This window comes from Polistes canadensis, unplaced genomic scaffold, assembly GCF_001313835.1.
Source record: "Polistes canadensis isolate GaletaPanama2010 unplaced genomic scaffold, ASM131383v1 scaffold_6, whole genome shotgun sequence".
In the NCBI taxonomy this organism is placed as follows: domain Eukaryota; kingdom Metazoa; phylum Arthropoda; class Insecta; order Hymenoptera; family Vespidae; genus Polistes; species Polistes canadensis.
In genome coordinates, this window is record NW_014569553.1 from 1,672,732 (window position 1) to 1,685,351 (window position 12,620).

The 12,620-nt window shown below is 33.5% G+C and overlaps 1 protein-coding gene across 3 annotated transcripts; it reads left to right on the forward strand.

The window, feature by feature from the left end:
• Nucleotides 1–694: 694 nt before the first annotated feature.
• Nucleotides 695–12,561, forward strand: LOC106789102 (calponin homology domain-containing protein DDB_G0272472). Of its 3 annotated transcripts, none has more exons than XM_014752991.1 (7): nucleotides 695–890; nucleotides 2,091–2,141; nucleotides 6,903–7,258; nucleotides 8,359–8,499; nucleotides 8,613–8,753; nucleotides 9,003–9,158; nucleotides 9,902–12,561. In XM_014752991.1, exons 2-7 carry the CDS (start codon nucleotides 2,105–2,107, stop codon nucleotides 10,013–10,015), a joined length of 945 nt encoding a protein of 314 aa, XP_014608477.1. In that variant the 5' UTR covers nucleotides 695–890; nucleotides 2,091–2,104; the 3' UTR covers nucleotides 10,016–12,561. The 3 variants fall into 3 exon arrangements, with proteins under 3 accessions (XP_014608477.1, XP_014608487.1, XP_014608468.1); XM_014752982.1 differs by lacking the exons at nucleotides 695–890; nucleotides 2,091–2,141 and adding exons at nucleotides 4,261–5,113; nucleotides 5,984–6,070; XM_014753001.1 differs by lacking the exons at nucleotides 695–890; nucleotides 2,091–2,141; nucleotides 9,003–9,158 and adding exons at nucleotides 4,259–5,113; nucleotides 5,984–6,070.
• The last annotated feature ends 59 nt before the right edge of the window (nucleotides 12,562–12,620 follow it).

Here is a 12,620-nt window from a genome sequence, read left to right on the forward strand (position 1 = left end):
TTTTTAAGCCTATATACACATACAACAGTCACTACTTCCCACGCATTCAAACATTCGTTACAAGAGGCTCAGATATGATTCACCCAGAATACATTTTTTTTAACAGATTTAACCGTTAACTGCCATGAAAAGATATAACAATGTTTATTAATTTGCAACGTATTTATGTGTTACTATTATTCGTTAGGTATCATAAAACATAGATTTCAAAACAATAATCAAATAAAATGTAATATTTTTCAGACAAAAAAAATATTTCAACATGTTTTCAATTGTTTGTAATGAAGAAGCTGTGTATTTAACAAATGTAAATTGAACTCTATGGGGACAAATAAACCAAAACGAATATCTCAATCCGCACATCACGCACGAAAGAAAAGTCGTCGAAAGCGTAACATTTTGACAATCAAAAGCAAGTACTTAGAAGATATCTCCTGCTGAGTTTTTAAATATATCAATCATCATTGAGAGATATTATTTCGCGCGTAGAGACGCCGTCTGTCGAAGTGTTTACCGCGTGTCAAATTTGTACGTTTAGAATAACATTCGAAATTTAAATGGACCAATGAAAATACGAGTGCTTAGTGATGCTACTCCCGATGGCGTTAGGATCGCGAATGTTAACCAATCGACGTCGTTCGTATTTCTAGAGCTTTCATCGGTAACCGCGTGTGTGTTCGTACGTGTAACGAATCCGAAGGCAACAGTGGGAACAGGCACGTTACGATAAAAGCAGCCAGCGGAGCTGGGCGAACGTTCAGATCACAGTGCATTATTGACGAGAGTGCGTGCAATTTCTTCTGTATTTGTCATTATCAAAAGTGGAAAATATCTCGACAAAGCGAGCTTCATTTAATTCATCTTTACGTTGAAGTCACATACAGTTGAAGGTAAGTTAAAGAAAGACAATACCTACAAAGTTTGAAATATGACAGTAACGTCAAGATGACGTGACTTTCAGACAAAGAAATTCGTTAATTCGTTTACTTTTGTTCAATTTTTTTCTGACAATTAAATACAAAAATTATAATGATATTCATATTTAGACTTTCGCATTATTTTTTTTAAATCAATTTACAATAACAATTAACTTTACTTTTACAAGGATCATACCGGAATTAAAAAAAAGAGAAAGGAAGACGAATGAAATGAGGGGTGCACGAATCTCTTTGTGTTACATTTTACTGACAATAAAACGCTCACGAGCGTATATGCTTGCTGCGTTGTGATTGGACACAGACTAAATTATCATTAGATTTATGCTTTTTTATCTTCTATGGAAGCGATCAATTCTTTCGTAATGTTGATACGCGACTGCAGTGTTCCTTTCATTCGATTTATACCGTAACACTGCGGCACGTTTCCCGTTGTGATCATGCGTATTAGACATGGTCAACAAGACTCTTTCTGTACTTCAGAAAGAAAGGATGTTATTCTTTGTTTCTTTTATTTTTGAAAAAGATAGAAAATGTTAATATTCAATTTCAGATAATTTTATATATCTCCATGAAAAGAATTAATTATTCGAAAGTTTTGTTTTTAATCACATCTTGTTGCTCGTTGTTGTTAAAAATCATACTAATGTCTCCAGTACTCTGTCAGAAACATTTCAAACACCAATTACAAACAAAGCAATTACTAAAAGAATTAAAGAAATTAATATGAAATAATTGATTGTTTGGACTTTATCTTTAGTCATAATATTCAAAACAAAGAAACTTCTTGAGTAACACGATAAAGGGTAATGAAAAACATCATACAGAAAGTACATCACAGCGAACAGAGCTACTATGCATAGCGTCCGCCTTATTTCTCAAGCCAATCTCTTTGTTCCCTTTCGGGTTTATACACGTTGAAGAGCTGAAGACCTCGATGGCGTTGCCATAAAATGACGAAGGCCAGGCAGAAATCTTATTATTTTCGTAGATGTGAGGTTTGTGTAGGAAAGAGGGAGGTAGGCAGATTGAACTATCAAGGGTAAAGTAAAGAAAAATGAAGCTTTTTAAAGCAATTCATAAATGCTTTAATAAAGTAACTTCTTATTCGCGTACTGACAATATCTAATCGACCGATGCAATTTTACGTTGCAGGTTAACGTTCAACTATGGCCACCACTGCAGAATCACCTATTACCACCGAATGTAAGTCTAATAACAATAATAATGAAAATAAGATATTATATATAATTATACTATTGCTTCAAAGTTTCCTTGTATCCTTTCAATCGATCAAATTTTATCAAGCTAATACGTAGCGTTTTTCACATTAAAGAAACTTTAATCGTCATTACTACCAAGAGTATCGATTTTATCGCAAAAGAAAGATTATCGAAAGTAGTCGGTCTATTTTATCGAACGAAGGAATAATAAAAACAGCTATACAATGATGCGCAACGAGTTTCCAGTGAGTCGTCGATGCGTGGCGACTTTTCTGACTAAGGATCCTTAATTAGAATCAGACAATTTAGGTGACGGTAGGAACACACCCTAAAGACTGCAGAAAACACTGCGTGGATAGTCACTGCATGAAGAGGGGAGAAGGTCAGAGCCCTCTATTGGTGTCCTCGAAGGAGTGCAGGCTACGTTTTACCGTGGCAACTGCAATGCGAGTCGACTGCAGTGGCTGTACGAGTTGGCCTGTGCCTGCCTCTGTTTGCTTGCTTTTCAGGGGTTCTCATCCTTCAACCATAATGGACCACACGAAGTCATTAACCTTTATCGATTCGTTATCAACTACTAGCTTTTCTAGTCACCTCTAGCGATATCATTAACGGATAAATTGATATTGCGCGAAGTGAAATTATGTTATTTTTATACTCGACTTTAATACTTTAATAAATCTAAATATCCAAAATCGAATGAAAAATAAGAGATAAGCAAACTTAGAATACATTCGACGACGAAGAAAATCAATAATAATTTTTTAAAATTAATTCAAGGGCGAAGTATAGATCTCGATTTCGTTAAATAAAATGGAAACGAGTATACGGTACTGGCACGTCTTTTGAGGGGCCTCAACTGCTAAGTGAGACGCGTATCGATCGTAGGAACCAGAAATAAAGACAGAAAAAGAACGAATAACAGATATCCGGCATTACATTTTAAACATAGCAAAGTTAAGATAGACCTAGCATTTGGAAAATGTATCGTTCTATGTTGTTTAAATTGTTTCTTTGATCACACATTTTATTAGAAATTATTAGAAATTTCTTTAACGTTAAGATTCATAAATTTATTATAATCGATAAAAGTAATCAGAACTATCTAGTATATCTATTGAAACTAACTAACGTCTTTTGCCTTGTCACGCAAAGAAACTTAGAATTTCTTTCCATTTGTAAACGAGTCAGTATAATAAACGTGTGTATTTTACTGAACGATAAGACGCGTTTCCTCATTTCTTTTTCTTGTTTTGGCTGCTCTCTTAAGTTTTTCAACGATTTATTGCTTTGTGGAATCCAATTAAATACTAATAACATTATTAATTAAAGAATATGGTTTTAGCTCGTTGTACTTTCTACATTTTATACTAGATTGTTTTTGATCGTTCTCAGGAGTTCTCATTGACAACGCACAAACAAATTCCCACGATCGTGTGATCTTTTTAGTTCCGTTTTGCTTATATAATTCAATTGATCTATAAGGTATCGTCGACTAGAAAAGACAACAACCGAACAAACTAACAAATAAAAAGTAAAGTTGTTTTATAAGACTAACCTATATTTTATAGCTTTGCTTAATTTGAAAGAACTCAAATAATTCGAACTAATTTAATATAAATGCTATACTAGGCTAATCTAATAGAGAAAAGAGAATATTTTATAATGTAGGTAAATATATCTTGAAAAATATATCTCAACAAATTAATTTACACGCAAGAACTATAAAATATATATCTCTCTTTTATGTGTGTGTGTGTGTGTGTGTGTGCACATGCAGAGAAATAAGTTTACTACCGTCACGATGGCAGTTATCGTAAATATGTTACTCTCTTTTTATATGCAGTCAGAAAAGTACGAGCTCGGGTTCTAAAATTTCTCCAAGTTCAAATCCATCCCCCCCACGGAATAGCAATAAATTCTTACGAAATTAACAAACCAACTTTTTCCGTTTTTTCAATGAATAATGGTCGAGCTTTTTTCTTTGTTTCACATTAAACTCTTTTAATTAAAAATTCGAATTTCTCTTGTATTTTGAACAAAACAAAACAAAACATAAAACAGCACCAAAACGTTGATACGAAAGAAACGTTCTTTTAAATAGAAAAAGAAGGGTAGAGACAAGAGGGGTTGACAGTTTACTGTCAAAAATATGAAACCGTTCGAAAAATCTTTTGGAAAAAACGTGCGCGAACGAGTTGATGATGGAGAAAGGATTGGGGGGTTAAGAGGAGGAGAAGGAAGAAAAATTGCCTACGAATTTTACCGTAGTACTTGGATGACTCGTAGTAGGCAATAGCGTAATAGAGACAGGGGTTGGTCAGACAGATGGTATTTTACGAGCGCACGTAGTACTTCCATACACGTGCCTATTGACCGGCTAGGTTGGATCCATAATATAGGCATGTAGAAGCCGGTACGTTGGAGACCCGTTGGTAGCCCCGACGCAGAGGCGTCGTTCTTCACCAGTGGAGTGGTGGTTGCTGTTCGGGTATAGGTTGGCTTTTGTGGGCGGGGTGCTGGATGGGGCGCAGAACACCTCGGTGGGTGGATATTGAGCGACGCCGGGCGTCGTGGCGCACCGTGTTGGATCAGTCGCCCTTCAGCCACCGCCCCAGATACGAGTTTGGAGCCACTTCCGGCCATCTGCTACGCTGCTGGTCCGACGTGCCCTCTAACACTCTCCTTTTCTCTCTGCCCGTTACGTTACTTTTTCCCTTCTTTTTCTCTTTTTATCTATCTCTAATTATATCTGTCCATATTTCTTTTTTTCTATTTTTTCTTTCTCTTATTCTTCCGTTTCTTTTAATCGAGAAACATAAGCAACCAACCAACCCCTGGTGACTTTAGAAGACAACTGAAAAAGGAACATCAGAAAAATGCTTATCGGGCTAGTGCGCGACTCGATGCTGCAGTGCTTCTGTCATAGCTGCAAAGCACCTTTGGATATTGTAGGTGAGTGTCGAATTGCGATTAGATTTTACATTTTCTTCGTTATATTTAGAATTAGCATTATTTTTAAAGGTAGTTTGTGTTCAGATCGGTGATTTCGGTCAGATATTGAATTTTTTCTTATCGATTTCTATTTATATGATAACTAAGATGGTATATTTCGAAAATCTGTCCCCTCTTGACTGCTAAATGTAATTTGATATTGTTATAATTACTTCTGATCTATATTTTTAATTTGCTTATTTAATATTTAATCTTAGAAGAAAAACGTGATGAAAAGTTCTTTTCTACCGCAATTCAAGCTAATCGATATTTCGGTAGTGTTATATTATACCAGGTATCTGAGTATCTGCAGTTTGATCAATTTTCCTTAATCAGGTAGTCATAGGTGTATTTGCGGGTATCAACCTCCGAAAAATTTCATAAATTGTTACTAGAATTATTTAACATTCCTTATTGAACAATCTCTTTCTATTTATTAATAATGAAAGTACTGAATTATTGTTACACAAAGATAATTCCTTTGTCAAACTTTCATCATTTCTAATCGAACATTAAGTTTTGATATAATCTATTTTTGAATTTAGTAATATGCTGATTTAATTTATTACACAACTGATCGTATCAGGAAAAAATCCAAATATCCATAGAAAAAAAATTCTTGCGCACGTGTTTTTGTACACGCACTTGTTTCGGAAGTGACGAGGGTGCGGCCCAAGATGGCCAACAAAGTTATCCGATGCTCCGAAAAGTTGCATCAATTTTTTCGATAATTAAAATTAAATATATCCCGATGATTATTATTTTTAAATACACGTAATAACTTTACGATCAATTTCTCAATGGTTTATTGATTATTGTCAATATTTGAAGCGGGACAGAGGAAGGGTAATGCGCCCTTCAAGAAGCCCAATGGAAAAGGGGCGCGAACCAAGCAACCGAAGAAGGTGAAGTTCATTAGTAAGTACATTGTGCAGCAGTCATTATTAATAACGTTTCAGAATAATCTTGTTTCATAAGTAAATCATCATCTATCAGTGCATCGTCAAATCCTGGAAACTCGTTACGCAAACATCGCATAGTTCACCAAAAATCAAACATCGTATTGCACGGTATGCACGAATTAATGAATCTGCCCTTATGAATACTTTATCTCTGGGGGTAGTTTTTGGCTGCCCACCAAAATCAGAGGGTGGAAAAATATTCTCTTTTTGTTCAGCCGAGAAAATAATGTGATCAATGTCGGACTTGCTTTGTTATACAATTGGTTTGGAATAGAGAGACTATTTTATTTATTAATTTTTGTCATTTTCATGTTGGTGAAAAAATAAATCCAAGCAAAGACGATTAATTAACGATATCGATCAAGTGCAATGACCCACGCGACGATACGATTATGTCGCCGTAATGTCGCCGGTAAATTGTACGTAGAAATAGTCTCCTAGGAGATATATGTTGGGTGGTTGGGAGAAAAAGAAAAAGGGAGAGAGAGAGAAAATGGTTGTTGGAGAAGTGGTGCGTGTGTCGACGCTAGACGTCGCGGCGCCTACAGACAATCGTACGCCGTCCTCTGATCGATCCTTCCTTCTCGTGCGTCTGAGTCATACTTCCGTAACTACTTTTCTGTGTTAGAACCTCCTACTCCTTATCCGTCGTCGGCCATCTTTTTTTCTTTTTTTCTTTTTTTTTTATAAAACCAGAAGGAAAAAGATCCTTGGCACGATTCATGATTAAATGAAATATTAATAAGAGAAACGATCGATTTGAAAATATTTTTCGCCCGTTATTATAGCGACCGAAATACGATGCCAAGAAAAATCGAAGGGTGGTATTTGCTACGAAGTAATATTGGCAGAACCAACGGCACCAAAGAGAGCACCGTCACCACCCCATACTGGCCCAACTCAACAGATTCCTATCGAGGACAAGTTGAGGGAAGCTGAGCAAAGAAGATTTACCTTGGAATCTCATAAGATCGCTGCTCTTGCCGCGAAACTCAGCAAGATCGAAGAGGTCGCTCGTAAGAAAGATGAACTTAGCGCCGCATTCATAGCAGCTACTCGCGAATCCTTGGACGCAAAAATGAACAATACCGAAGAGAAGCGAGAAGCTCATATTGCCGAGCTTAAGAATAAATTGAAAGAGCACGTGAGTTAATAGTTTTATATTTTCTGCAATCAGAATATTGGGACATGTTCATATTATTGTTAGTTAATTTAACTGCTAGCGATTTGAAAGAAAATTGTTTGACTAATGTAACATAGGTTCAAGAAAAGTTTTATGATAATTGAACCAAAATTTTTCTCAATTCTAATTTTCCATAGATTTTTCAAAGTCAGTTAAAATTTAGATTTTTAGAGATAAACCTATAATTTGAATATAGAAGGGAATTTAACGAAATCGGCGGGAGAGTGTGCTGGTTAATTGACTACATTACCACGATCGATCTAACGTCTAAAAGTTTTCCTACTGACAACTTATCAAGATACTATTACATAATGTGCCGGGAAACTGTTATGTTGATATCAAAAGTCAGATTTTCTTTTACAGATTAAAATTATTAATCTATTAAAATTTTTTAATAATTTATTTGAATATGAAACATGATAGATAATGCTTATTGGGCTATCTTTCTGCATATGATTGATGTATTAAAACTGAATCATGACAAACTTTTTTCCATAGATCGAGATCATCTCGATCTTTTCGTCAGTACTGTAAAGCAATACTGTATACGTAGTTATTATGTACACGCAAATCACGTAAGACTATTAACAGTTCACGCTCGAAATCGTTAAACGTGTTGCAATTTACAGAAATAAATGTTTACATTATGTGAAAGATTAAATCAATAACATCTAATGCTCATATATCAAGAAGCGTACACTAGCGTAGTATATAATACGTTTTCCTGAATGAGATGTTATGATTCTTGCCGAATTCGACTCAGTATTGGCCAAAAGATAGAAATAAAACAACTACAGATTTATTTGTAAAAACTGAATTTCAACTGATCTTGAAAACTCTGGGAAAAGAAGAGATGACAACAAATTTGATACAATCATCATAAAACTCTTCTTGAACCATGTTACATCATTCACAGAATTTCTTTTTGAATCGCTAACAGGGAATGACTTCGATCGCAAAAACTTAATTTTTATGAATTCAGGTTATTTACGTAAAAAAATGTTTAAAAATTAATCTTGAATAATAATTTATTTTAAATAATTCTTTTTCTTTTATAATAGTTGGAGAGCGTAGAGAAGTCTCGTTTGAGCCTCGAGCAGCAGACCGAAGAAGTACGATGCGCTGTTGAAGAGAAACTTAAGACTGCTGCTGCTCAACGTGACGAAAACATTAAAAGAATGTTGGATCGTCTTAATAAGCATGTCAGTATCACGATTAATTTATAAATAAATTTACAAAAAGCCGTATTAAATAATAAAACAATTATTTGTTCTGTTAAATTTCATTAATCACGAAAAGTCGTTTGTAATTGTAGGAGGAACAAGCCGCTCGTGTACGTCAAGGTATGACCGAACGTGTGCAACAGTTGGAATCGCAAATTCAAGGCAAGCTTGATCAAGCTCGTGAACGCCGTGAAAGTCTAGAACGCGAACAGAAGGAAAAATTACGCAATTACGTAAGTTCTACGTCAGTTTCACCTATCATTATAGTCTTTCGTATTAAAAAGTTAGTTTAGTTCGTGCTCATCCTGGAAGGATTTCTAATCTAACAACAACAACATCAACAACAAGAACGGCATGCATCTCTCATTTCTTATTTGCCTTTAAACTAACGTCCAATTTTCGTTCGGTAGAAATCCTTCCTTGTAACTATCCCCTCTTTTTATGATACAGACCCTTTAAAGGGATTTGACATGGTCATTTAGAATACCGTGAAGATAGCGAAAGTACGTCAGATGGTGGATGAGTGTGCCACGAGAGATCTTCTGGTGAAAAAATTCGAATTTGACAAGAGGGTATCCACTGCGGAGCTAAACCGACAGCGAGAGATTCAACGCCGTGTGCAGGCTATTCGCGAGCATGTAATTTCCCTCCCTCTTTCTTGATTTTCTATTCTCATCGTATATATCATATCCCTGTGATAAATAACGGCTTATTATACCTTCTGTTTGATCTTTATTTGTTTAGTGAAAATGACAAAAGCGTTTGTATAGCCCACGAAACAACGCGATTTCATCATTTTACTTGATATTATTTCATTTCGTATTTTTTTTTCTTCTTCTTTTTGTTTTTTTTTGAGGGAATGTCACAACGCTTCGACACATTATGTTGCAAATTTGAGCCGTTATAATTCTATACACATGACGTGTACTTATCATTTTCTTTCACTTTTTTCAGCATGGCCATGCATTTGTACATCACATATATCCGATGCAAATATATTTACCCCTACGCGTACATATACATGAATATATATTTCTAGAATTTATGCACGAGATCTTTAAGTATCCGAGATTATCGAGAGACATCGATAATCGGATAATCAATCTTTTCATAGCATTCAACCATCTAGTACAGATACTGATCTAATATTACTTATTGAAAGAGGAAGTTTAAATATTCTACGAACGAAAAAAATTTCATCCTCGTTCAATAAATTAATGTTTTATCTTATATAAGCAAACGTATGTAAAATGTACGTTTGCCTTGGCTGTAGATAGCATGATATATAAACATTAGACTAGTTATGAAAAATAAATACTTTCTTGTTACATTAATAAATATAATAATCACGTTCGTTTTATTCTTCTTTTTTTTTCAACAGGAAAAACGCGCAGAAATCGTCAGGCAGAAGAAAGCTGCCATGGACGGACAGAAAGGAAAAGGAGAGGATCAGAATATCCTACCTGTCGAAAATGAAACTGCCAGTTCTGGCTAAATTAATTTTTATTTCTCAAAGTCTAAGCCTTCTCGTAATAAGCCTCCCTGCGTGTTCTTGCTGAAAGAATCGTTCACTGGCGCGCCGTTTTGTTAACTGAACGCTTTTATTTATTTAGTGAATTATATAAGATACTAAAAGTTGATTTCCTCTCTTCTTTGTTCTTATTTACAATTAATATCATAATCATAAATAAAAATGAATTCTATATTGACAATTTTTCAATTGAAATATATATTTAATTTTGATATAATTTATAAATAATTATTTTACCTAATTTAATATATAATAATTCAAATAATAAATTTAAATTAAATATATTAATTTTTATTATATAATTCTCTTGTAGAATTCATTTTTATTATTATTAAATTATGATATTAGTAAATAAAAGAAAATAAAACAAAAAAGAGACGTAATATAACTGTCATATATCTTAAAATATTCAATTAATAAATAAAAGGTTTTAGTTAACAAGACGTCTTGGACTTTGTGATTATTATTTTTGTTATTTTTCTTTGTTTTTTTTTATCGATACGTGCATACAACACTGCCTTCTATCTTTCTACGACATTCTACAATCTGAAGTCGATTATAGTCTTAAATATAATTATTTTATGAGTTTTAAAATAGAAATAATAATATGTTACAATGTTTTAGGACACTTTTTTGCATGCACAATCGAGAAAATAAAAAAAAAAAAAAATCAATACAACAAAACTAATCACACGTAGAATATTTGATGTCATTCTGTTTATTTTGCCACGTCGAAAAATATATAATATTTTATTTTTTACAGTTATGTGCTATTGTTGTCAAACGTTTATTAATGTTTTCTTCAAGCCTTACAATTATTTTTTTTATCGATTAATAATTAGAAATGACATGCGTGATGATCACATTGGCTGTTATCTCTAAGGACTGAAATAATTCTATATTTATCTTCATAACGTCATCGGAGCTTTCATTCTCAGCACACGCAGCTTTTTTTTCGTTTTTATTTAGTTTTTAGAATAAATAATAGATAATTATTACTGCTATAATTAGATCTTAAGTAATATTTGCGGCCATATGTGTGTTCACATACCATATATATTGGCATACATGTGTGGTATGTGCCAACATATAAGCACACTTATAACATATATATATATATTATAACAGTGCTTTATACTAGGCTTGGAAAACTTGAAACCATTTTATACTCAATCATTGTAATATTACTGCGCTAACAGATGAAAACTCTTTCACAAATATATAGTCTAATTGAATATAATAATATGATGCTTCTGTGATGACCTAATTATTTGTCAAAATGTGTAGTGGCAAAGTGAAAAAGTGTGAAAGAATGAGTGAAAAAAAAAAAAATCATAGTGAGAGAGCAAGAAAGAAAGAGAGAGAGAGAGAATCCTCTATGCTCGTATAGATACCGTGGCTAGAGGACTTATATCTTTCGTGTTATATATCATCGCTGGAAGGTTTTTTAAAAAAGGAGCTACCTTTAATAATAATACGAAAGATTTCTTTGGTCGAGAACAGTGTTTTTTTTTTTTTTTATATATATATGGATATTACTTTTTTTTTTAAATTTATTTTATGAAAAATTTCGAATACGAAAAGAAAACATTAATTGTGGTAACGTAAAGAGAGTTTTTAATCATAGCTCTGGTCACGGTATCGTCACAAATTGCGTGGATACAAAACAACACATATGCAAAAGTGATATTACTATTAAATTGCATTCATTCGTTCTTCATCATTTCTTTTGTCTCAGTATTCTTCATCTGCGAATGATCTTTCACAAAACTTCCTAATATCTAATTAAGAATTGGAAAATAATTGCAAAAGGTTTATTCGCAGGAAGTGATACGGTGATGTAAAAAAATAATTAGGAACGAATGCCTGAAAGTAATAATCTACATCATCGATACGCGAGCATATTTACTTTTAAAATGCCGAATAGTAGTAATATTATACGATTAATTGTTTCACGCGGCAAACCGAAGGGAAGACACTCGAAGACGTTCATAATATCTCCGTTACAAATTTTCCTTCCGAATGAAGCAAGAAACAAAGTGACCTTCATTTTTACATAGCGATCTTTTGGCGAAATGCAATTCGATATTATAATATCCCCGTACGTGTACGTACTTTACGATTCTTTCTTAATTTTTTTCGTTATAATACATAAAAAAAAAAAAGTATATATACATAAAAATATATAGATTATATATATAGACTTATAGATTTCTACGCGATGATATATATAGTTATACAGTGTATGTATGGTTTCATGTCAGCTTTGGTATTGTCTCTTAGTGGCACAACGACAGAAGCAAGTAATGTGCAAGAAAGTTAAAAGAAATGGACAAAAAAAAAAAAAAAAAAGCAAAATAATGCCCTTGGTCAAATACAAATTCAAAATTATTGAAAGCATTCTTTGTGCTATTGGCTACCATTGAAATGAATTTGATTTGTGTTGAAAATAATATGTGTTCGAAAGAAATCCTGGTTGTGTGAAGTAAAAGGCCGTACCTACACACACACATGTATGCTAACTCTTTATTATATACCTTGCCATTTTTTCCCATCGAGAAAATCCATG